The 26,257-nt window shown below is 43.0% G+C and overlaps 1 protein-coding gene and 1 non-coding gene across 2 annotated transcripts in view; one reads left to right on the top strand and one right to left on the bottom strand.

Moving 5' to 3' along the window:
* Positions 1-7,563: 7,563 nt before the first annotated feature.
* Positions 7,564-26,257, top strand: part of LOC130885529 (myosin light chain kinase family member 4-like) — a 56,664-nt gene continuing 37,970 nt past the window's right edge. Inside the window, exon 1 of the mRNA XM_057787065.1 lies at positions 7,564-7,686. Within this exon, the coding sequence (XP_057643048.1) occupies positions 7,564-7,686 (123 nt within the window). The remainder of the gene's footprint in view (positions 7,687-26,257) is intronic.
* Positions 12,331-12,436, bottom strand: LOC130886305 (U6 spliceosomal RNA). The gene has a single exon (XR_009058277.1). It is a non-coding gene; the product is annotated as a U6 spliceosomal RNA (small nuclear RNA).

Raw genomic sequence — 26,257 nt, 5'->3', positions numbered from 1 at the left:
AAGGCTTTAGATTTGATTTCAGACAGACAGACAGACACACAGACAGACAGACAGACACACACACACACATGACCTTAAAGCATAGATGTTGAGGGACCTTGGAGGACAGCTTGTCCAAACCTTTGAAAGAAGGACTCAAAAGTCAAGGGAGGTGAGATGGACTTGCCCAAGATTCCTGACAATGAGAGAGGACTGTGTTCTGAACATCAGGATTCTCTTCCAACTAATCTGTGCTGCCAGAGCCAGCAGTTTTTTCAGAGTTCTTGTCTTTATTAGGGTGCTCTCTCCACACATTTCCCACTGCTTCCCACATTGGCTCTACAGATCAATATCTGGCTAAGTTCACTGAGTCCTGCAGAAACTCTTCCAGGCTGGGAACCCACCAACCAGGCCCTGGCTGGGGCTTAAACCTGGGCTCCTAATTTCTAGTTCTGCACCGGTGTCAGTGGTACTTAATTTCCAGGGTCCCCTGCCCCACACCCAGCAGCTCTCTGAATGCCTCATCTGGGAGCTGGAAACCTGCACAGCAGGGGTTGAGTCCAGAGACTCAGGTTGTACCAGGTGGGGTTAATGATCTTGTCAGTAGCCCAAGCATCAGGAAATTCCAAAAAAAGGAAATAACTAGGCTAGAGGCCAACAGTGTGTGCACTCACATTCTGACTTGTCTAACTCACTGCTGCCTCCAGGCATTGGTATTCCACACAGGAACAAGCTAGGCCTGTTCCTACCGTTCCTATGTAGCTTAACGCTCATATTGATGAAGTTAGGAGAACAGGTAAGCACAAAAATGAAATATTTATGCAAACTTTTCATTCAGGAGTGTATCTAATCCACCCACCCATACCAGAGTCTAAGAATTCATTTAAACCATTACATATAGATGCTATATTAATTTAATTAAAAACAACTATTACCAAGCTAGAAAATTACTGTGTTGTTGTCTATGCTTAGATGCCAATAAAATTTGTCAACTGATAACTCTGGTTTGAAGGGAGAATACAAGAAACGCACTGGCAAAAGCAATTTCATGTGCTCATGGTTACTGGTAGTCTCAAAAAGAGGCAGACCTGGTGGAACAAGACTATTCCTTTAGGGGTTAAGCAGGATTAGACTCCGTTTGTGCATTCTTTTCCTTTTAGTCGAGATGCTTGAATGTTTGCCATTCAGTTGGCTTGGCAGGCCTTAGCTATTTAGAAGCTTCAGAACCGATGGCATTAGGTCTCATTTAGTTCTGAACCTTCTAGAACAAGCACAGTACGCTATGATCCCTCCCCAGGACTGGGGAATGCAGCCCATGGTGTCTTACATTTTGCCGCACCCCACTCTGATTTTTATGTTCTTAGGGTCATGTTTGTTGATTCCCTGTTTAGGATCGACACCTTTGACCCGGTTGTAGTTCTTAACTTACCTGGTTATTTTACTGACAGATATGTAAGCAGTCCTCACTGGCTGTCAGCACTTGTTCTAAGAACTTCATAAACAGGGATGGCGCTCAGGGCCTCGCTTAGCCCTGTAAAGCCCTGGGCTCAGTCTCCAGTCATGCCACAGCAAAAACTCTGTGACAGCCTCAGGAGCTAGATCGGTCCCTGACTGGTCACCATGTTCCAGACACTGTGCTAAGAATTTCCCACACAGTGTGTGTTCACCTTCATGGTAGCCCCATGAAGCTCTTTGTCTATGGGTGAGTAAGCTAAGTTGGATGGGTCTTGGAACTTGACCAAGTGACACAGCTGTATGCACACTGTGGTGTTCCTTTCTGAATGAACTCGTTTACTCCACATTTAAAACAGTACATAGGCTTAACTGCAGACAAATTTACTAGGGTTTCTTTAAAAAAAGTAACTTGTTTCTTAGAGAAGTTTTGGGTTCATAGCAAAAGCAAGAGAAAGTTACAGAGTTATACGTACACAACGCGTCTCCCTTAGTTACAAAGCTTTGCGTACATAGTCCATCTCCCACAGCACAGACCTTTGAGCAACTCCCCTAGCAGAACAGCGCTTTTGCTCTAACAAACAAACCTTCACGATACTCTACACTTTACACCGAGCTCGGCTCACCCTGGGGGTGTACAGTCTGTAGGTTTGAACAAATGTAAAATTTCATGTGTATACCATTATGGCAATTTAATTAAAAAACATTATTTATAAACAAACAGAATTTTCTAAGGGCAATTTGTTTTATTCTCATATGATTAGAAGTATTTTCCCAATTTAATTATTTGCCTTTCAAATACAAATACAGGGACTAGGTGGGATTTAAATGCCTGCCTACCTTGCCGAAAAGCAAACCAAGGTCTTGTCAGCAAATGTAAGGTAACAGCGCCCTCCAGTGGAGAGAATTGGGAAAGGCTAGTGTGGGTATAAGGACCTTTCAGGCTTTTGGGATTTTCCTGGTGCTGAGGATGGAACCCAGGGCCTTTTGCATGCTTGGCAAGTGCTTTGCTTTAGCACTGTGCTACACCCCAGCCCAGGGATCGTTGTGGTTGTTCAAACCAATGCTAGCACTTTCTCAGCTCTGCTTGAGAAAGGACACAGTATCCTGATCTGATTTGTTTCGGTATACATAGTAAGGTTAGATTGTAAACTAATATCAAGGACTCTTAAATACTCTACTGTTTGTAAATAGCTCCTATGAATTCAGTAGTTCGCCAACCCAATATAAGTCTTGACTATCAGGTGCAGCTGGCATTGCCCCAAAGCTAGCTTTAGGACGGCAGATAGTCCGCAAATATCCTACTTCTCTTTTTATAGCATGACTTGATATTTTTTCCTCGCAGGCTTGCCTATCTGTATTCCACTTTACCATAACTGCGCTGTGAGACATTTTCACTTTGCAATACAGATTGTCGTATGCATGACCATGGATTTGAATTTCATTTGGCCTCTGTGACTCTAAGCCTTTCAGAGCACTTCACTACCTGAGATTAGGAATACTGACCTCACAGGTTATTGTCTAATCAGTGTACACAGTGCTTGGCACAGAGAAGACAATAAGCTCAGGAAAGGAAACAATACTCTTCACTTGTGTGTACACCGGACATCGGACCTTACACAAGCCTTCTCCACCGCTTAGGTCTGCCTCGGGCCCAGCTTTCATTCCCCATCTGTGCGCTTCTTCTCTGGTCCTGATCTCTTTCCTGCTCAGAGTTCCACATTTACTTTCCTGGAAGACATTTCTCCATTCGTGTTTTTTCACATTTCATTGTCTTCTGCCGATGGAAGTTTCCACATTCCTGAAGCACCTAGGCTATGATATTTAGACATCTTGATACCACACTGCCATGCTCGGCTTCTCTCATCCCCACCATTACACCCTATCAGACTTCAGGCCAGGATATGATTTATTGAAATATGTCTTACATTTTTTTTCACCCATAGTGGAGTGATGGCAAAATGAGTTAGGTTTCCCCACCATTATGTAAAGATGGATGCAGAATGGTCACCATAAGATACCATGAAGAGGGAAGAAGGAGTTCCAATCCAAATGAATGAACTGTCGCTCTGCAGGGCCAAGAACATAGAAATACTGAATAAGCAAATACCATGTGGTGGGATCCTGCTTCTGATTACATAAGAATCAAGCAGCATGGGCTTACAGACCTGAAGCAAGACAGAGACCATTGTGTTATTGGGTGCACACTGCTAAATATCCCTTAGGAGCAGGTAGTGCACACCCAAGTCAAACCTGATACAGATTGTTTATAGAAATCATCACTTCTGAAATAATGACGGTTACTATTGTCAGCCTAACAAAAGGAGCAGAAGAGATTCTTTTGGTGTCTAGAATCTTGTCTTTGCAAGGGATGCGGGGCTGTACCCGACTTATATAGTTGGCAGATACAAAAAATAAAAGGCCCTATTCTTCACACTCTGCCCTCTTTGTTCCCTGAGAACTGTCATGAGTCCTGAGTTCAGGAGGCTGGTTACTGACATGGCATTGTGTTCTAATAAAATTTGCTGGGAATGAATGGAAGGCTGAAAATCAATGGCCACAGCTCTTAATCTGGCCAAGCATGCCCAATAAAATAGCAGCTCTCAGCCTTGTCTTTGTGTTCTGTGAAGCCTGCACTGTCTGGTTCTTACAGATTAAATGATAGGATGATAGGACCCTACCACACAGCATTTGTTTCCTAGTTTTGGTTTTATAAAGATATATTCACAGGAATGAAATTAGTTATAGTTTCCCATTCATGCTGACTCATAGTCAAGTCCATAAAATAAGGATTTAGAAATGAAACCCATTAAAGCTCGTTTTCAAGTGTCCTCCTTCAGTATTGTTTCCCAAGTCCTAACTAACAGCCCAGGGACCTATAAGCTGGATGTGGGAGCTAATGTCTTGATCTGGCATCCTTTGTACCCACATCCCAGTCCCTGGGAAAACACTCAATAGCTGTATGACATTAGTCATTCGGTTTTTCTTTGTCTCAGTTCTTGTGCCATTGCGTTGGCATAATAACTCAACTTTGTCAAATTATTTAGGGGAAAGATGGCACAAGTTGATGCGCCTAGGAGCAAGTGGCTCGGTGCCGGGCACAGAGATGTAAATTCCACACTGACTTCTGTTCCCACTTCTTGGTTGATTTCCACACCTTTGATCATTTTCTCCCCTTAAGATGGCTTTTGAAATCTTTGAAGACTAGATTCAGATCTCACAGTAGTTAGTTCTAATCAACTCAGATTCCATCACCTTTCATATACACTGCTTAAGTACCCCGTGCCAGTATGTGGCCACTTTTGGGTGTCCTTTATGATCATTGCTGTGTTGCAGGTGAACTCTTCCATGTCTAAAAAGGTAGAGCTCTCTCTCTCTCCCCCCCACCCCCATGGGGATTATTCCCTGTTTATTTATTTTTATCATATCCTTGATTGAGTTAAGTTCATTTACATCTGTGTACTGTTTGTCTATAGCTTTTAGGTATAATTTCTTATTTCAAGTTTTCGACATGAAGGTGGTTAATATACTTATTCAAATATTTACACAACGTAATGAGTATGACTAGCCAGGATATTCGTATAATTTTGGGTTTGCCTATTTTTTCCTGAGCTCTTCTAAGAAGATACACTGGAGTGAATTTTAAATATGGTCAGTGTGGCTTGATACACCCTGACAATCTTCATTCAATATTAGCAACAGGAAAGACATCTGTTGTTTCGGGGGCCTTCTGTCCCCTCTGAAAAAGGAGGCAATCTGCTTATCCGCAGTCAAAATCTGCCAGTCTCTACTCTGCAGTGGCACTAGCGCCTTGGAAATTGTTTTCAATGACAGCAGTGAGGCATTGCCCAGGTTCTTGGGTCCCTTTTGGACTCAGTCTAGAAAGACTGAGCCTATTTCAATTGTTTTTATAGGTTCTATTTTGTTAGTTATTATTTTATGGTAACACAAAAATAGCCGTTCACAGTATACTGGGATCTCCTTCCTCAGACAGCAGCCCATGTCTGCCAGGCAGCATTGGTGTGACCAGAGCACTTGCTTCAGATAAGAAGCTCTCAGGCCCACCCCATGTGTTCCTCCGTAGGTGAATGTTAGCGTGTGAAAAGCACCAGAATACTAATTCCTGCAGCTGAAAAATGGGGCTTAAGCTTTTGTTCCCACGAAAGCTGTTGAGATGCGATACTGGTAAATTTGTGCTTATCTAGGTAATAGATGCTTGCATGGTCACACATTTATACATTCACATACATATATATTGAGTATATTGTGTTTATAATGGTTAGTGCGCGCACCGTGTGTGTGTGTGTGTGTGTGTGTGTGTGTGGTGCACTCGCAAGCCTCTCTCAGGCTAGTCCTTGAGAACTAGGCAATATCCTTTCTTGAACATTTTAAGAGCATATTTTCCTTGATAAAATAAATATGTCTATTATTAGTAGTTTCCATTAGATTTCCCAGGCAGACAAAACACAGAACTTGTCCCTCAGCCAGTCAGATAAGCTGGGGTGAGGGGACATGTGAATGGCAGCACACCCTGCCTCCCTAGAAGGGTCACATTCATCCCCAGGGAGGTGGTCTGGACATCAAGTCCTTTACCCATTTGAAAGGAGGCAATTGTGTGACAGGACACCAAGGGACTGTGCATCATGGAAATTCCTTGGTCTGCCCTTGTCAACAAGGCAGCAGGTGGTTTAATTGAAAGCTATGCGTGTGCTGAGTAAAAGAACAGGCTGTGAGATTCTCTGCTGTCACCGAGTTACTCCTGCCAGGTGCTGGCAGGGTTTGTAAGCCTAAGTGCCCGTGGCAGGGAGCCGCTGGATCTCACTGCATTCTTTCAGTGCTAAAGTTAGGGTCACAGTTCCCAGGGTCACATGGAAAGGTCAGTAGGGTCTGGAGCTTAAGGCTCCATCTGGGCTTTGCTACTTTTGTTAGATCAGCAAGCCTGACTCCTAGTGCATTATGAGACACTCTGATGTTTGTTATGTGTTAGCGAGAGAATGTGCAGACTCCCAGGTCCCACAAGAATCCTTTAGCAGAACCTGCTAGAATAGGGCTTGGAAGTCTATGTCTTTAATACCCCAAGGTTCTTCCTGGGCAGATCCTGGAACAATACCCAGATTTTATACTTTTTCCCTTTGTGCTTATGACTGGTGTATGAAAGGATATTATGTAACTTCTGGTTACTTTTTAGGCTATAAAAATCATTCACTTTAAAACATTGACCTTTTTCTGTACTACTCATTAACCCTGTCTCTTTTTATTGTTAGTCTACTTGGGTATCTTTGTACGTGAAGCTGAGGACAAACACACGGCTTAGATTGCTTGAGTAAATGCAACAGGTCTATGAGTTGATTGAGCTTCTTTTTCCTTCTCTTGCTTGCTTGGTTTCTGTGGTTTTGGTTTGCAGGGCTGTGACCTGGGCAACTGCGGGGTTGTAGTTTTCGCACATGCTTTTCTGTTATCTCTGTAACCTTGTCTTTTCTGGTTTGGTGCTGGGCATGGAATTCAGGACCTCCCCAAACCATGCTGCAGCCCCATGTCTCCTACCCGTGTGTGGGTTACATCAACGTTGGGATAAGAGGTGTACACGGGAATAAGAATTTGGTTAACTCATTGCCCATTGAATGAGAAAGCTTTCTTTAACAGAAAACTAGCTTCTTTTGAGGTTTGGTATAAGGGAATTAAGAGGTAGTTGAGGAAGCAAAAGTGCTAAGTGCAGTAAGTTAAAAATAATTCTAAAGAAGAATGTAGGTTGTGGTGGACTTGGAGGAAGACTAGAGAATCTCTTTGCTCTGAGCGAAGGCAGGTAGAGGGCATCTTCCTGGGCAATGCTAAAGCAGCACATCTCTCTGACATCTACCGAGGACTGGTTCAAACCCAACTAACTCCCCAGCATTAGTTTAAATCACATCTGAAAATAGACTCAGAGAGCAGACAGGGACAGAGGTCAAGGAAGGCTGGGAAGGCTTCATGTCTGGGAGGAAGAGCCAAGACTGGGTGGAGGGAAGCCCAAATTTTATGCAACATGGGTCACTCCCAGGAGAACTGAGGCACCAGCCCAGTCCCTTTGGCCTTTCTTGCAAGACACTCTAGACTTTCAGTTTTAGCTTTAGAAGAAGATTGCAGTTTCCTGAGATGTCGATCCGACACATTCCTGGACCCATCAGCTCATTTCAGAGTTGGCTGGTGAATTGTATGAAGATCAGCCTCTTCTGGGGCAGACCCCATGTCCGTATTGGGGCACAGATTTCAGCTTCGGTAAGCTAAACACAAGGATGTGTTGTGTTGTACTCTGCATGAGGTGATGCAGAAGGCTTCATCAAGTACTTCCTGTGTATCCAGATATCCACAATGATCTTACAAGAGGCCAAAATAACAGGGTTTCTGTGCCTACCATGGCTAGCTATGGAACCTATATATACTTCTCCAGCTTTCTGTGTAGATACTGAACCACAAGTTAATGTTTTTACTCTCATCTAGACTTCTGTGGAAGATAAACAGAAACTATATATAGAATTGTTAGCCCTGTGTCTCATGTGAAGTCAGCACTCAGCAAATGCCAGCTAAACTAATTACTAATACTCTTGTTAATTTTACTCTAGAAAGTTGTTATTTTGTTGAGGTCGAAATGACTGATTTTATAAATCAGGACAAAAACAAGACAGAAAATTCGAGCATGGGTTTTAGATCCTATAACCCTCTGGCTGTGTCTGGTAACCCTCCAGGTGTGTCTCGGGTACCCCTCTGGGAGTCTTCTATGACCTTCTAGATGTGTCCAATAGATACAGTCAAACTGGCTGGGCCAGGCTGACTCTGAGACTGTTATGATTTTTTTTTGTGTTCACTTACGTTTCTGTAAAGCGAAATACCCTCACATCCCATCATCCTGATTGCCTGCTGACCTAACCCCTATAATAGTGGGACGACATTGTGACTATCTGTGTTTTATTGATTACCTTCCTCTTGCTACTTCATTTTCTTTACCAGTATTCTCAAAGTGCAAACTTCAAAACCAACTCTCCAGGTCCTTTTGGAATAAATGAATAAATAAAAGAAGCATATACTTTAGTTGGAATGTCCCCAACACAAACACACACACACACACACACACACACACACACACACACACAAGCTGATGTGCTGGCCAGACATGGTGGCACTATGATAGGCAGTGGATCTTTAGGAATGGGAACAATTAGATAGCATTCAGGACATTGGGAACATGTACTCTGAAGGGATAGAGTGGCCCCAGTTTCTTCCTATTTCTATTTTTCACTTTGATGGCCGTTTTGCTCTGCCACACATTTCTACCATGATGGACTATCTCACCGCAGACCCCAAGATAACAGGACCAATTCAATCAATCAGGACTTGGAACCTTAAAAGCCGTGAGTTCAACTCAACCGTTTCTTCTTATAAAAGCTGATTGTCTCGCGTGTGTATAGTAATGAAGAGCTAACACAGCACAGAAAGCTGGAGTCATAGGGAAGAACGTTTGCTTCATGCGGATTTACTGCGAATGTTGGGTGGGTAAGTGAGGAAATTCGACTCAGTGGTCAAACCAAGAACCAATCTAACCAACCACACCACACGCTGGTCAGGTGTTGGAGATGGTCGCTAAGGGTTAAGGCAAGAGCAGGAGCAGAAGTCTTTAGCAGGGGGATTTAACCTAACCTATAGCATTAGAATGGCTTCGTGGGCAAGTGTAGTTTCAACTGGCTCTAAAGGATGGCCAGGTTAACCCAGGGTGGTTAGAGGAGCTACGCCATGAAGGCTTAGTAAAGATTGCAGAAGGTAGGTCAGAGAATAGAGTGGCTGAGGACAGTCACAGCTCAGCCAGGGGTTGGGAGCCTTTTCAACCCTACCTTACTGGAGTCTCCAGAGAGGGGGACACCAAGGTGACACAGTTTCCATTCTTCAGGCAGGGCCTGTAGCCTGTGATATTCTCCCCATATTTTGGTTACCGTTAAAAGTTAATTCTGGCAATCCCACAGCTCATTCCTGGGACCTCTTTGAAATAAAATTATACATGGTGCCATTTCCCTTCCTTCTGAAATTCCTATTGCTGTATTTTTAGTACATTTGGGGGGAGTAAAAAGCATCACTTACTCCTAGTTTTCCATACAACTTCTCCTGATGACTACCTCCTTTTAAAGAGGTTTTCAAAGGCTATGCAGCCTGAATTAACTTCTCTGTGAGAAAAGGTCTTTTGTGGTTTATAAATTTTAATGCAGGATACTAACTGCCAGGATATTCTTGGACCACAACCAGGGCTTTAAGCAGCCTCCTGTAGCAGCTGAAACAAGGCCAGCCTGACCCGCACCTGGACATAGGGTCCTTTCATCCTTCACGTTCAAAGTCAGGAGACCTCCTGGTCCCAACCTTTGGACATCAAGACTTTCCCTTTTAAAATCCAGTTCCTGAAAATGGTCTTTGCTGTGCTGATGGATAATTTTTCACTTCATATTTTCTTAAGGGACATAAATTCTTCTTTTTCTTCTTGCAAATAAGGGAAGATAAGGCCTGGGGTCCACTGTCTTCTCCCTATGAAGCAGCACAAACCATTGCTGTCCTGATTTTTAAATTCTTCATTAGCAATGGGATTCCTACACTGCCCTATTCATTCCCCGTTCCTCTTCAGACACTGAGCTTACTATTTTGATTAAAAGTGCTGAGTAAGAGAAAGTTGCTGAAAATTACCCTCTTAAGTGAATGCCTGAGCCTCTAACCACACGCTCTGCTCCCGTGGCTATTTGGAGGCCCTTCATCAATGTGGCAATGAAGAAAAATTGGGTTTTTTTGAGACTTGGTGCTTTGCCTTGTGCTTTCGGCATCTTTTTTTCTTCCCCAATACCAGGAAATTCTCTTGGAATAGAGAGCCACTCCAAGCCAGCCAAGTGCAGTTTTGCAAAATTTAAAAAGACGCTCTCTCTGGGACTGTAGATTGACAAGGACATCCTTCTACGTGCACTGCAGACTCACATCTTGGTCAGCTGACCTCTTCTTTGGGCTTAGCCAAGGGAGCACAAGCTGGCTCCCAGCAAATCTGCCTCTCTGAAGAGCAGCTGTGTGCTGTGTGGGAACCATGCACTATGGGTGGCCTTCTCTCTAGACACATCCCCCTTGCTTGGCCTTAGCCAGCTGCCCATTGATTGCGGCTGAGCTGCTGACACCAGTCAGCAGGATGGATAGTGGGGTTTGGGTCAGGCCCTGCTTTAGGGAGAAAACCCATCATTTAAAGAGCAGCAGCTGCTTTCTGGGTGTAGGTGTGATGATCTCTTGAGCTCAGTGGTTCTGCTGGGGGAAAAAACAGGCTGAGTGACCTTTTGTGGTTATGTAAATGAAAAAAGTCACAGAAGCAATTGCTTCTGGGATATTTCTTAACAGTGTCCTTTGTGTTTGTCAAAAACTCCCCTCCCAATGATCTCAGTGCGCAAATGCTAAAGAAAGCCCCTGAGAAGGAGCCGCCTAGAAAGAAATAAAATGTGACCACTACCTCCTCCAAAATGAGGGTCAGGCTTCCATATGCACATTTGAAGAACAGATGGTAGAGATTAACAGGAAGTGGGGGCATCCTGGGGACCATTGCATCGCAGGTAGGAACAGCAGTCACCAGAGACTTCATTTTGATACTGGGTACTGGGAATGCAAATACAACGCAAATACCCAACCCCCAATACTGATGGGCATGGTTAGTATTCACCAGTTTCTTTCCTTCAGCTTCTTGGGGTTGGACCTGGGTGGATTCAGTCCATGTAAGACTATGGTCTCAGGGAGTCTTCTCACTGGGAGAAGAGTTAACGAGGGCTTTGAAAACCAAGAGAAAGCACATGTGAAGTTGTGTGATTTCCATGTCAGGGAGAAGCCTACCAGGTGCCAAGGAATTTTTGGTTGCTGTGGCAACCAGAACAGAAGTTCATTCTGTGGGCCCCCAGCTGGTTCTTAGCCTGGGCCTCCCCTGGAGTGCTCATGCCCAGGACCGCCAGTGGAGCAAGCAGGAAGAGAGGAGTCTCAGATGGGAAAAAATGCAGAGTCCGCATGCAGATGGCCTAAAACAGGACTTTGCTGAAGGCCAGCATGAGAAAGCAGATGGGCTTGGGCCACAGGGAACTGATTCTGGAACTTTCAACTTTACCAGGCATTATCAACGTGTTTTATTTTGTTTCCAAACTCTTCCTTTGGATAATACATAAAGGATGAGTTAAATAAAAGATGCAAAGTTGGCCCTCTGGAGGGGAACTAACTCCTCCCGTTCTGCATAAAATAACCAGGTTTCATTGTACTGTTATGTCTGCCATGACAAATACTCAAAAGCAAAGTGCACTGCAGAAGGGGATTTGTGCCCAAGTGTTCACATTTCTTTCCTGCTAGAGAAGGAACGCAGGGCTTTTAAGTGTTAGGCAAATGTTTTGCCATCGAGCTACACTCCCCAGTTCTTGGAACTGGGGATATCAGCTCTGCTACTTAGCACTGTATGGCCTCGGATACATCATTTAGCCTTTCAAGTGCATAATGGGGGGAGGGGTGCTTAACACATATGAGTTAGAGGCAGACATTTAATAAGGCCTGTTAGGACCAGAGTAAGCCCATTATAAATGATAACTATTAATAGTGATCATGATGAGATAAGAACTAACCGTGCCCTTTTAAAAATACCTCAAGCATTCCTGATCTAGGCAATAAAAGTCTGTGATCTTCCTGTTCAGATACAACAACTCTGAGTTAGTTGTTCTGAAAGTTTAAATCACTGATGTGAGAGCAGAATGTTTTACTTATGCCTTCAGAATTTCATGCCATATATTTTTTTAAATCATATTCATTTTCCTTCCTCATTCTTGCTGGATTTTCTCCCACCTTTCTGCCCACCAAACTTCAGATCCTCTCTCCCTCTCTCTCTCTCTCTAAAATACGGCATGCTTCAGAAATTTGGGTGTCACCCTTGCACGTGGACCATGTTAATCTTTCTGTATGGTTTCAGTTTTTGTTTATGTGCTGCTGAAGGGAGCAGAGTATCACTAGCTTCTTTTCTGTCACGGGAGTCAGCTTCCAGCTCTCCCACCTGGAGTACAGGGCCTTTGGAAGTGAGGCTCCCTGCTGTCTCCTGGTCTGCAGCTGGCATCAGCCCCTCCTGGCCACCATCTTCCTACTCTTCTCAACTTCCATTTAATCTTAGAAACTTGTGAGATTTCCCAGGGTCTCATGCTTTTCTGGAAGGTAGGATCTTAGAGTGGTGGCTATTTCTCACACTTGAAGCCCAGTCGTAGCTTGCTTTTGTTTTGGAGGGCAACAGCTTTTGAGTTTTTAAAGGAGTTTGTTCTTTAAGACTCAAGAAGACAGACAAAGAGCAGAAAACAAGTCCCAGGTGCCTTTGGGGTTCCATTCTTGCTGCCAGCACCTCCGCTGTTTGTAAGCACAGAGGCCTCTGTAAGGACCACCCTTTAGATCACATTCTGAGATGTCCACAGCCTTAGTGCATTAGCTACCTCCAAATGGGTCTTTGCTGCTATGAAGTAGTAATACCATGTGGAGGTATTGGCTTGGTAATTTACTGAACCAGAGTTGTCTTCGGTTAAGTTGAGACAGAGCTGACAACTGCTACTTTGGTTAGTTCCTTTGAGTCATTTCAACTTCTCTCTGTGCTTCCTCATCTTTGATAAAAACCCAACAACTCTGGGCATGGCTTTTGTTTCCTCTGCATTTCAGTGATTTTCTCCTGGGAAGAAAGGAGAGCGCACCTCAGCTAAGCAAACACCCAACCCTGGGGATCCTGTTTCATGCGAACTGCTTGCCTGCCTTCTTAAAACCATTTCTTGGAAAAATGGATATGGCTTTGTGTGCCCAGGTCCCTTCTCTCTTCTCACCCACTCTATCTTCTCTGTTTTTTATTACATCTGTTTAACCCGAAATGTTTTACTTTTACAAACTCTGTCAGCAGAGAGTCTCAGTTCTATTACTGGACTTTCCTATGCAGTGCGTTAGTTCCTAAACATATCCAATGTGTACAAGCGTTTTTACAAGAGTTTTGATGATCCTGCCCATATGAGGTGTTTGGTAGTATGAGCAGCTGATGAAGCACTAAGGAAGCCAAGAGAAAGAGGTGCACCCTGGAATAGCCTGCCTCTTGGGAGACCCCTCGTATCAGTATTTTATAGATAAGAGACCAGAAATGTTCACCTTGGTATATAAAAACAGACCTTCTAAATACTGAGATAATTCTGTCTTGGAATAGGTGTCAGAAGTAAGAGCTTGTGACTGGATAACTGCCTGCTAGGTCCATCATAAAAGATCAAATGCTCTATGTACACATGGAACTTCTGAACTATAGAATTATTCAAAACAGCAAATCCAGACAAACTTTGATTTCTAGTGATATGCTCTGCCAAACATAAATTCATTTAAAAAAATGCTCTGCCTATCAAGATTTAACTTAAAAGAGAAGTTCAACATCTTACTTGCCTACGACGTACTTTCTAAATAGTTTCTATACGTTTGAACTTTGTGTTTCCTGGGTTTTCAGAATATGAGGCTCTCCCCATTCCATGTCCTTCATTACCAGTGAGGCATCTGATAATTTTCTCTTCATGTGGTATGAGATTTTTATCCTGTAAAACATTAAACTCTGTAGGCTGCCACAATTAAACAGAATAGATTCCTCCAGATACCCAATAAATGATACGCTTTGGAGTAGGTTCAAGTGTCTTGGCCTTTCTGGCAACAGATTAAAAAAAAAAAACCAAACAAACAAGGAAGAATGCCAAAGGATGCGTTTCTTGGTGTGTACCGGGGAGAGTATATATCATGGTAGGAGTGTACAGCAACCAAACCGCTCACTCTGTGGTCAATAAATCAAAGTAAGTTGATGGAGGAGTTACTTTCATTTAATAAAGAAACTGCCTTGGCCCCTTTAATAGGACAGAAAATTAGGTAGGCGTAGTAGACAGAACAGAATGCTGGGAGAAAGAAGCCGAGTAAGGAGTCACCATGATTCTCCCACTCCAGACAGACGCAGGTTAAGATCTTTCCTGGTAAGCCAGCTCGTGGTACTACACAGAATATTAGAAATGGGTTAGATCAATATGTAAGAGCTAGCCAATAAGAGGCTGGAGCTAATGGGCCAGGCAGTGATTAAAAGAATACAGTTTCCGTGTAATTATTTCGGGGCATAAGCTAGCCATGTGGGCGGCTGGGTGCCGGGGACGCAGCCCCACCGCTCCTTATTACAACAGAAAGTGAGGAGGGGTTGAGAGTCCCACAGTGCCCTATGAGGACACACCTTCCCACTCACCGCCACCTGTCCACCTGTGTCTTCCTACTAGGCCCTCCCACTTAATGGCTCTACTGCCTCCCGGTAGTACCACCTGGAAGCCAAGCCTTGAACATGTCACATCCTCACTACAGCACATTTTATTTTCTGAACAATGTCCCCCGGCTTTCATTTATCCTTCATAGATCATATCTTAAACATGGGCTGACGAAAGTTTATAACTACTTTTCTATATGAGCTAGGTCTTGACTTCTCCTTAGTGAGCTCAAAATCAGAGGTGCTGTTTATAGCTCCTGTATATTGGACCCTCTGGGATTCTTGTCCCTGTCCAGATCAAGCCGCTATGGCTCCTTAGATTGGGGCTGGTTGAGCAGTTACTAGAATGTCCAGGATGAAGATCGTTCATCTGAGGTAGATGCTGGGCAAAGAGAAATATCACTCTGAATTACAGAAAGAGGACGTCTTCTTTGAAGTGCTTAGTCAACAAAGTCAGTGTGAAGGGTGACAGCAACTGATCACAGGTGAGACTTCTGTGAGTGTCAGAAGCCTAATGAAGGGCATCCCTCTGAGCTCTCAGTGAGTGGCAAAAACCCAATTCTGAGTTTCTGAGGATCTCTAACTAGCACATGAATGAAGAAGAAACACAGAAAGATAAATACAGACATAGCACTGCCATTGAGGGTAGGTGAACCTTATGTGACTCAAGGCAAAAGGAGGTCACCTAGCGATTGTGAGAAACCTCCACGTCTTCTATATTTCCACATATTTGATTCCTGGATTTCTTGAGCAGACTTATTTCAAATTAGAGCTGTGAAGTGGACATGTTCTGGGAAGATGGGAAATCAAAGAAATATGTCTCAAATCTTACTTAGCCACTTTAACAATTGTTGGTATTTACTTTTTAAAAATTAAGGAAAGGCCCAGGAGAGATGGCTCAGCGGTTAGGAGCATTTGTTGTTGCTCTTACAGAGGACCCAGGTTCAGTTCCCAGAACCCAAATGGGGTAGCTCACAAACATTTGCAACTCTAGTTCCAATATTCTCTTCTGAACTCTGTGGACACCAGGCATGCACGTGGTATGCATTCATATACGCAGACAGGACACTCACATATATAAAGTCTAAAATAAAATGAAATTAAAGTAGTATAAAAATGAGTTGTTTCTATTTTATTGAAGAAATGCTAATTATTGAGATGATGTAGCAGTGAATGTCATACTAAATTTAGGAAAATCTATTTATAACTATATATTTTTTTTGTTTTTGTTTTTCGAGACAGGGTTTCTCTGTGGTTTTGGAGCCTGTCCTGGAACTAGCTCTTGTAGACCAGGCTGGCCTCGAACTCACAGAGATCCGCCTGCCTCTGCCTCCTGAGTGCTGGGATTAAAGGCATGTGCCACCACCGCCCGGCCATTTATAACTATATTAAGTGTTTAATATTGTTATACATAACTTTGATATAGTTATTATATACTTATGTGATATGAAGACTCATAAGGTTCTAAAAAGTTTTCATGAAAACAGCAATCCATACTCCTCTTCCCATTTTCACTTTATTTACCAATTTAATTTATCAATTCTTTTGGTACTTGCTTTGTATACTTAAATAGTATGTGCATGTTCTTTTTGATTTTTCATACTTAAGCTTTTTTTTGTTGTTAAAAATGACTTCTTTAAAAATGAGATATGCATTAGATCTCTTCCACCTTCCACTTACAAAACACTCCTCCTATACACAACTTCTATCTCCAACACAGGTACACACACACACACACAGACACACGCACACATTCATGCTGTCCTGCTTGGTCCTCTTCTTCCAACATGGTATTATTACAGTTTTTTGTTAAATAGGAGTTAATCTGGAAAATCCCACTCATGGCTGATGGCAAAGTGGAACATTATCATAACTTTAATCCTTCCTAAACTGTTCCCCCCCACCCTGGAGTTATTGGGTGAAATTTATTTGATTAGTAAAAACATATCATTAGCTCAAAACTGAGCTATAAACTAATCATGCAAATAATTTTTACACACATTCAAATGTATTACACAGTCTACAAACTTTATGTTCTTGGAGAAAAGTCTCCAAATCAGTCCTGGTCAGTCTTGACTTTATCCCACGGTACCCAAAACAGTTGATACAGGTTGGTACCAGATGGTAGGACGTTGTCTTCTGCAATGGATAGCCTCCTTTCTAATTTTTTTTCCAAGACAGGGTTTATCTCTCAGGACAGCCCTGACTGTCCTAAACTCACTTTGTAGACCAGGCTGGCCTCAAACTCAGACCCACCTGCCTCTATCTCCTGAGTGTTGAGATTAAAGGTGTGTGCCATCACGCCCAGCTGTAATTTCTTTTCAACATCTCATTTAAGTGGACTATACCCTCCAGTTGCTTCCTAAGACATGATGGAGAATTTTAAACTATTTTGAGACCTTATGTTTCTGAGTGTCTTTGTTTTGCTATTTACTTGGGTAACAGATTTATGAAGGTTCAATATAGAACACAAGATGCTTCTCCACCTTTTCTGTTCTACTTAAGATTTAACTTTCTTGGCAATGTTTAGTTCCAAAACTCTACTAGTGTTCCCTCTTCTCTCGTCTTTTGATTGCGTGGGTGTTTGCTGTTATGCCCAAATCCGCAAAGTCCCCCAAAAGCCAACAAGGAGACGGAGTTCTGTATGTGAAAGCAAAGAGCCTTTATTTTATGCAAGCTTGCAAACTCTGTCTCTCCTCATGTCCAATGTGTTGGAATAAACAGAGAGCCCCGAGCTCAGTTAGAGTTGGGTTTTTATAGTAGTAAAGGTGGGGATGAGGGGTTTCTGAGGTTCAGGACCCTTGACTGGCTGACATTTGTCTAGGAGTGTCCTGGTGAGTGTATGCTGGCAGGTGATCCTATCTACAGCAGTTGGAACTTAGGCATTTCCTTTGGATGGTCTGTTCTTGGGTGGTGCTCAGGTTATCTAGTTTATGGTCCTTCCTGCAACACAGGTATTGCTTCTGGGTAAACTACTGAGACTTAGGCCTCTATTAAACTTATCGAGGGCCAGAGTTCTACTCTGGCAGGTGATAATGGTTGGAAGTAAAGAACTTCCTTTGGGTGATCTGTTCATATTTAGCTTATCATGGCTGACTCCTACATTTGCCATTCTCAAATCTCTGGACTGCTGTTTGAGTGACATCCGAGGAAGCAGCAGAGCATAGTCTTCTCCCTTCCCGAACTCCACCTCTGCTTCCCTTCTCTCCCTCCCTTCTTTCTCCCTACTCCCTGATATGTATTGTGTGAAGCTGGCTGGAGTAGCTTCCTCATGCATGGGTGGACATAACTTGAGAGTGCTTAATAGGAAAGGCGAACAGGTACGTTTCAAATGGGAGTTCTCCTGATATGCCTGTAACATGGGAGTTCTGATATGCTTGTAACATGGGAGTTCTCCTATACGCCTGCAACCATGCCAGCAGCATTGAGACCCTACTATTTATTCAAAAGGAATGAATACCTTTTAAACAGCCCACATCTCTACTGAGAGGACACTGGCATCATTGCTGGATATCCAGGACAACTTCCCACAGACACTGCTCATTTACAGCTAGAGATAAGGAACTCGGTGAAAGTTTGTCTTATTTGACAAGAAGAAACTTCGGTTTTAAAAGAGCCTTATAGGTGTAGGTGTGGCTCAGTGATTGGGCGTGTTGTCTAGTACACGAAAAACCTTGGCATCTATCCCCAGCATCGAAAACAAAATTAATGGGCACGCTCACAAATCAGTTGCTAACACAGGTGAGGAAAAACCCTAGTGGTTATTACTGGAACCTGTGTAGGTAGAAACAAGTTCCTCCTACTCGAAATGCTGCCTGATGATGTGAACCTGATGTTCCACACGTTTGACCCACGGTTTGGGAATTTTCTAACAGACTTCTCATCTGCTTGAACTTGGAATTGTTTTGGCTCATCCTTATGAAAATGGTGGCAAGAGCAACTGTGAAAGACTGGGTATCAGTTATAACTAATGAACGACTAAGCACAGGCAAGCAGTACAAGGCTAGATACCTCTGCGCCTTCTCGTAGCCAGTTAATGCTGACCTATTAGCACTGCCCATTCGGCATTTGGACAGAATGTCATTGTTTATTTTATTGCTTTAAACTGACCATTTTCCTGGGGCGTTGTCACCCTCTCGAGTTCTTCAGGACTGTCAGGGAACATGGAAGCAAACTGTGTCTCTGCCTTCCAGGTCAAGTTGTTGGCGTTTGCTGCCCATGGCTCTTCCTCCCTCCCTTTCTTTCCACTTCCCTTCCCTTCCTCCTTTCTCCTCTATTCCAGATTTAAAAAAAAATCAGTGTGCTTTCTGTACGTGTGAAGCTGGCAAGAAAGTTTTTCCCCATGTGTGGGTGGATGTAACTCCAGGACGGAGCCTGAGATTTAGCTACACATCCTGCTCTTTGAAGAGTCGTTTTGTGAAGAATGCTGGGAATGTTTCCTGGGAAGCCAGGCGACTCAAAAGCCAGCCCCTATTTCCATTCAGTCTACCACAGAAGGGAGAGGGTGTCAGTAGGATGAAAGAGCACCCCATTGTGATTCTGGAGACTGCCCTAGAAAGCCACCCCAGAGACCAGAGGAGACTGGCTTTTCAGCTCATCAAAAGTTAAAATGACCAGCCATCTCCCCTCTTCTTAATGTAAGACAGAGAGACATTCACAGACTCCCTCTTAATGGCATCTGTGCTTCTGCTATTTGCTGTTGAAGAAAACAAAAACAAAGCAAATAGCTATTTTTATTCATTATTCTTTCAAGTAAATGCGACTCTTACTAACCACAAGGGTATAAAAGCAATGGTATGACCCAGCAACCAGACATTCCGTGTATTAGCTGGGGATTGTATGCTTCTTCTAGCAGAGCCCTAACTATGGCAGACTAGATATGTAAAAATTAAAGCCCTGGAACACAGGATTCTAGAGGCAAGTTAGAATGTTTAGAGCCCAAATCTTTGACCCCACTACGCCCTCATGGGTTCAAAGTAGTTGCTGAGCTCCAGTTACCACATTGCTCTTCCTGCAGCTCAAGAAAGGAAAGGCCATAGAAGAGCAGAAAGTTCTCTATGGAAGACTTTTATTCTTTTATGCTTATTTTATTGGCCACCCTATCTGCAACGGAACCTGAAGGACATAGCTTCACAGATACCTGTGTGAACAGAAGATGGCAGAGAAGGAATTTGAATAGATTAGCAGCCTTTGGCTGTTTGACAGGCTATGCTGGATGCCTCTAGGCTTGTGTACAGAGCCGTCTTGGTGTGTGGGACAGAGACCACAAGACTCCTCACGTCTACCATGCTCCATGGATCCAGGAGAAATCTTAAGGTATTGGATTCAAGCTACTTCTCAAAGCAGGCAGTCAAAGATAGCAGTGAGGGGCACTCAGTGTGAAGTCAGATGTGGATCAGAGTCCCAGCTGTTCATAAGCAAGTTGCTTGACTCCTCAGCACTATTTCCCCAGAAGAGAAATAAATACTCATTGAGTGTTCCTTATCTGAAAAGCCTGGCATTGGACGTGCTTTGCATTTGGAAATATCTGCATTTAATAATGACATATCTTGGAGATGGGGCTGAGATCTAATGAGATACATGTATATTATAGATACACCTTGTACACATACACTGACTGTCATCTTACACAGTGGTTTTAGTATGTCATATGAGGCTGCGTGTGGTGTTTTGACTTGTAGTATTCTATGACATTCTATGACATTCCAGAAATTTCAAGTTTTGGATAACTTTGGATTTCAGATGTAGGCTACCTACTGTTTTGTTTGTTTGTTTGTTTTTTAAATGGGAGTGTCTTAATTCAGAGTCTCAAACACGTCCATCCAATAAGACTGCCAAGTTGAGTAGCCCAAGCTTGCAGTCTAACTTTCAATTTATGTGTGAGGGACATAGGACCTGCAAGATCCATACCTCTGAATCCCATTTAGTAGCTACTTGGGGTGGTTCAGGGTCACAGGCCCTCTGTCAGCCACAAGCATCCACAGCAGATGTCAATTAGATTTCAGCAGTGAGAGGAAATCTGTGCCCCGGAGGTCTGCTTGGGGATTGGTCTTATAGTTGAGGGGTTTCACTTTTTATGCTAGCTCATTTACAGATGTTTGATCAGGTGTGAATTTCTACCAAGAAGACTGTATAGAAGAAATTTAACATGTGAGCTTGGAATGCCTTACGAAGGGTCAGACTTTACGGGAATTACCGCTGGACTTTTAAAATATGAACAAAGTTGTTTTTGATTTCCTTGTGCCGCTCTTGGAAGGAAGGTTCAGAAGTTCACAGTGGCCACACTGGCTGCTGTCACAGAGCTGCTTTTGTTCCCATCTCTCCTCCTTCCTCACCTTGCAATCGCCCAATGGTCTTGACCATCTATCTGACGCCTCTTTCAGTTCCCATCCTCAGAAGTTAAGAACCCTGCAGAAGAGATTTCCTTCTCTTCTGGCATGACACCTGTCGTTTCCCATTGTTCACGTCAGAGGTTATTAGAGTTTATCATGTGCTGACTCAGGTCTGAGTGTTTCCCATTAAGCAATTGTAAAACCACCAGGCATAGAAAGTTGAAGCAAAGAAAAAAAATGGTAGGGGTGCTTAATAGCCGAAGATTCTGTGCTAAGAAATTATCAGGCCAGGGTTTGAACCTAGGTTCTTAACCAATTATAGAGCACACATGGCAACCATTTTAATAAATGTGTCAGTTTCCCCCACAAAAAGTCCCACTCTGTAGCCCAGGCTGACCTTGAGCTCATGGTAATCCTGCTGCCTCAGCCCTTCAAATGCTGGAATTACAGGTGTGACCTACCACATACAACTGTTTTCAGCGTCTTTCAGGACGCAGCTCAGGCTTTCAGTGCATTTGTATAGTTTCTCCCACTGACCTCAGCTATCTCTTGATACCCACTGGCATCAGCATCCATCTTCACAGATGGAGAGTACACCCATTAAACACCTGTTACCTTCCTTGTTGTGTTGTTGCTATATTCTCTATCTTATGAATATATCTATCCCAAGTTCTCCTGTAATTGCAATCATATACTATTTATTCTTTTTTGGTTGACGAATTCTCATTGTTCACTGATAATAATGTTCTTCCAGTTTGTCTGTGTAGAAGCATGTTAGAATGTCCTTCCTCCTCATCTTCTTCTTCTTCTTCTTCTTCTTCTTCTTCTTCTTCTTCTTCTTCTTCTTCTTCTTCTTCTTCTTCTTCTTCTTCTTCTTCCTCTTCCTCTTCCTCTTCCTCTTCCTCTTCCTCCCCCTCTTTTTTTTTTTTTGAGGCAGGGTTTCCCTATAGCTTTGGAGCCTGTCCTCATATCTGCCTGCCTCTGCCTCCCAAGCACTGGGATTAAAGGCGTGTGCCACCACCACCTGTCCTGTGCTTCCTTCTCAATGCTGCTAAATATTACATTGTAAGCACTCATCACATGGTGTTTACTAGTTCTTCTGTTGCTAGATTGGGTTCCACCTTTTGGCTGTCATGAGTAGTGTTGCCGTGGACACCAGTGTATACCTAGCCCTAGGTGATGGCCAGTTTTATGTCAACTCGACTTGAGCTAGAGTCATTTTAGAAGAGAGAACCTCAGTTGAGAAATGCCCCCACCAGATTGGTGTCTGGGAAAGTGTGTGGTATATATTGTGATTGATAATTGATGTAGGAGGCGACAACTGACTGTGGGCAGTGCCACCGTGCCACCCCTGGGTTGGTGCTAGAAGAAGTCAGGTGGAGAAAGCTATAAGGAGGAAGCCAGCAAGCAGAATTCCTCATGGTTCCTTCAGTCCATGCCTCCAGGTTCCTGCCCTGACTTCCTTTGATGATGAACTGTGATGTGCAAGTGTAAGCAAAATAAACCTTTTCCTTCCCAGTTTGCTTCCAGTCATGGTGTTTTACCACCACAATAGAAACTCTGGACACCCTGCTTTCCATTCTTGTGTGTAAAGACCTCGAAGTGCAATTGCTAGATCACATGGAGGTTATGTTTCCTCTTTTGAGGGACTTCCACATGCCTTATCATAGCATTTACATTTCTGTCAGTACTACACAAAACTTTCAGTTTTTCTACTTCCTTACTAATGTCCTATTTTTGACAATAGCCATTGTTGTAGAATACACCTCATTATGGTTGGGTATATATTATTTTTCACCTGACTTTGAATGGGAGTGACCACAACTTATTATTTGAAGAGGAAAAATTTAAAAGCCAGATCCCTCCACCAAAGGCAACCCAGGACACATTTGACAGCCTATGCTTAGGCTAAAAGAGAGATGTGACCTTTAACAGGAACTGGCTGCGCCACCAGCCTTTGCTGTTCCTTACTGACCTCCCAGGAGAGTCTGGGCTGTGAAACCCTGTCCTGACTCCGTGGGTGGGGAATGTGCTTGTCCTGACTCCGTGGGTGGGGAATGTGCTGCCTAACACATTACTAGGGGCAGCTTTCTGTGGCCGTTATGTAAAAAGGACAGTGTTTTTTCTCGTGTAAGGGTCAAGCATAGATGCTACTACAATTTCTGCAGAGGTGACAAAGACTCAAGGCTGAGGTCCACACATGGAGAACCTTCTGTTTTAGCAGTAGACAGCATCAGTGCACTGCTGTTTGCGAAGACCTTGAACATGCTAGTCAAGGGAAGCCCAAGCTGAATTAAAACACTTCCTTATTTCTCTTTTTCTAAACTTTCACTTATTCCACTGTGCATTAGTCTCACAGTTTTGTTATATATGTGATAGACATACGCAGATGTTGTTTGTGCCTTCCTCCAGGACACATGGTCGGTCAGAAGACACGGGATCACAGCCTGTGTGTTATTCGGCTTTCGAATACTGTGACGAAGTACTTGAGATATTAGTGTATTAGGAGGAAAAGTTTATTTGGGTTCATGACTTCAGAGGTTTTAGTCCATGGTTGCCTGACTCCATTGCTTTTAGGCCTATGTCAAGGCAGGCCATCATGGTGGGAAGGAAGTGGTAAAGAAGTTTGTTCATCTAATGGTGACCAGAAAGGAAAAAGAGAAAGGATACTGAGGTCCTATTTATCTGTTTCAAGGCACGATCACAATGACCTAACTTACTCCCAACTAGGCTCTACCTCCTAAAGGTTTTCCCATCTCCCAGCACCATCCGCTGATGCCCAAACTTCTTATACATAGATCTTTGGACAATGTTTTTTCAGACCACAGTTTTTGGCATCCAGCTCTAAGTCAGTAATTCGTTTTGACAGAGATAATCCCATAGAGTGAACTCTCTGATGGCTTTGGGTAGCTTCCCTTCTTCAGGACTTTTCTGGGCTTGAAGCAAGTTACTCTGTTGAGTGGTTCAGAGAGTGTTCACCTATGCCTTAGTATTTTGAAGTCCAGTGCAGTGCAGTTTGGTGAGGACAGGCGTATCTCAAGGGGTTTTCTTACCTACCAAATCCCCCTGCAAATTATTAATGTTTAAATTGGTCAGGTCTCTTCTGTTTATCTTAAATTTATTATTTTGATATGTGTGTGTATGTGTGTATGTGTGTGAATTTGTATGCGCTAATGTGTGTAAACATGTATGAAGATGACAGAGGTCAATCCTGAGTATTGTTCCTCAGGAGCCATCCACCTTGTTCTCATCGACCTGGAGCCTGCTGATGAAGCTAGGCTGGCTGACCAATAGGCCCCAAGGACCTACTTCTTTCTCTGCTTCTCCAGCACTGGGATTTCAATTGCACACCACTATACTCAACTTTCTAAAAGAATTTTAATTCTTTATTTTAATGAGGGGGCATTCAACAGTGTAGAGGTCAAAGGACTACTCGTAGGAATTTGTTTGTAGTGGTATATTATTTGTATTTTGATAAATAAATCTTGCCTGAAACCCAGAAAAGCAAAGCAGTCGAGCCACTAGAGAAACTTTACCTCTACCAAGGCTGAGCAACCTCAGACTAAGCAGATAGCCTCTCTCTCCTCTCATTTTATATTCCTTCTAGTGCTGGGATTAAAGATGAGGCACCACTACCTCAATTTGCTTCTGCATTGATCTTGTATAGCCCAGGGTGGCCTTGAACTCACAGAGATCCATCTGTCTCCCAAATCCTGAGATTAAAGGTATATGTCACCATTGCCTGACCTCTAGTGACTTCAGCTTTGCCTCTGGTCTTCAGGCTAGATTTATTTGTCAAAATACAAATAATATACCACTACATTTGTTCTCCCCCTTTCTGTGAGGTTTTCAGACATCAAACTCAGGTTGTCAGGCGCTGCAGTGAACATTTTTACCTGCTGAGCAAGTTTGTCACCAGCACTCACACCCTGTCTCTCAATGCTTGGTCCAAAAGACATAACTCAGGGTCTCATTGTCTAACAAGCATTTTATCAAATGAGCTCTCTTTAAGATCCCTGTCTTAAGTTTAGAAACCATTGCACATGTCTGTGATGATATACAAATCACTTTCTTGAACCACGATGGCATAGACTAATGAATTCGCCATTACTGTTGTAGTCAGAGAACACACTGACTACACACTGACTGTATGACTAGCAATGTTTTTTGAATTACTATTGTCTTTCAGTTTGGATTGGAGTGGTTTGAGGTTGGCACACAGGCCTGGGCTGGATTTTCCATAGACAATCTAGCTTCTAGAATCTGCTAACTAGTTGTGTATCACAGAGGATACACAGATGTCTGTGCATGCAGTTTGTGAAGCTATTGAAAGACTACAGGGAACCGGCTTAGATTTCCAGCTACTCTCTGTAGAGTTCACCCATCAACTCAGGTGGCCTCTACTGAACATGAGCCCCAAAACATGATGAAGCTGATGTTATGGGGCACCAAAGAACAGGGCTTGAAGGTGTTGGCTTACTAGAACACTGGTGGAGACATGATGATGGTTTCTTTAAATAAATCAGTTAACAATAGTCTCTTTCTCCTACATTTAAAAGAAAAGATAAGATAAAGCTTCTTCACGTGACCCACTCTAGTCTGTCTTCTGATATATATCTGCTTGCACAAAGCATAACTTGTGTTTCACGTTACAGACCTTAGCCTAAGTGCCACAGTGGTATACTAGACACCACGACTGGAAGAAAGAGTTTTAGTTATTCTGGAAACATCTATTGTTGTATGTTGCTGTTTGGAATGAAATTCTCAGAACATACTTTAAAGTTATATACCTTAAATTTTGCCTTAAAAAAGGATACCCAACTTCACCTTTCTTGAAAGATCTTTTCAGTTAATAGATAATTGAATGTGTGTTTCAAATGACCTTCCATAGCTTCCTTACACCTCCTAGTTTCTCAGCTAGTACTGCCTGTTTATGTGCAGCTATTCCACAGGGCTAGCTCTCTACAGTAAAGCTCAGGCCAGCTACTCAGACAACTGTTCTTCTGTGTCAAAGTAACATACAGGTACTTTGGAAAATTAAAATACTCTTGTCCCCATGTCATTTCATCCTTACTGAGCCAAAAGCAAGAGAATTGAATAAGACATTGTACTAGGAAATGGCAGCAGGGAATGGAAGTAACTGGTCATTAAGTTAGTGGTTAATAACACATCCAAAACATTAATACAAAGAAAGGAA

Source organism: Chionomys nivalis, chromosome 13 (genome assembly GCF_950005125.1).
Source record: "Chionomys nivalis chromosome 13, mChiNiv1.1, whole genome shotgun sequence".
NCBI classification, from domain to species: Eukaryota; Metazoa; Chordata; class Mammalia; order Rodentia; family Cricetidae; genus Chionomys; species Chionomys nivalis.
Note: the sequence above shows the minus strand (reverse complement) of the source record. Positions and strands in the feature narration are given on the sequence as shown.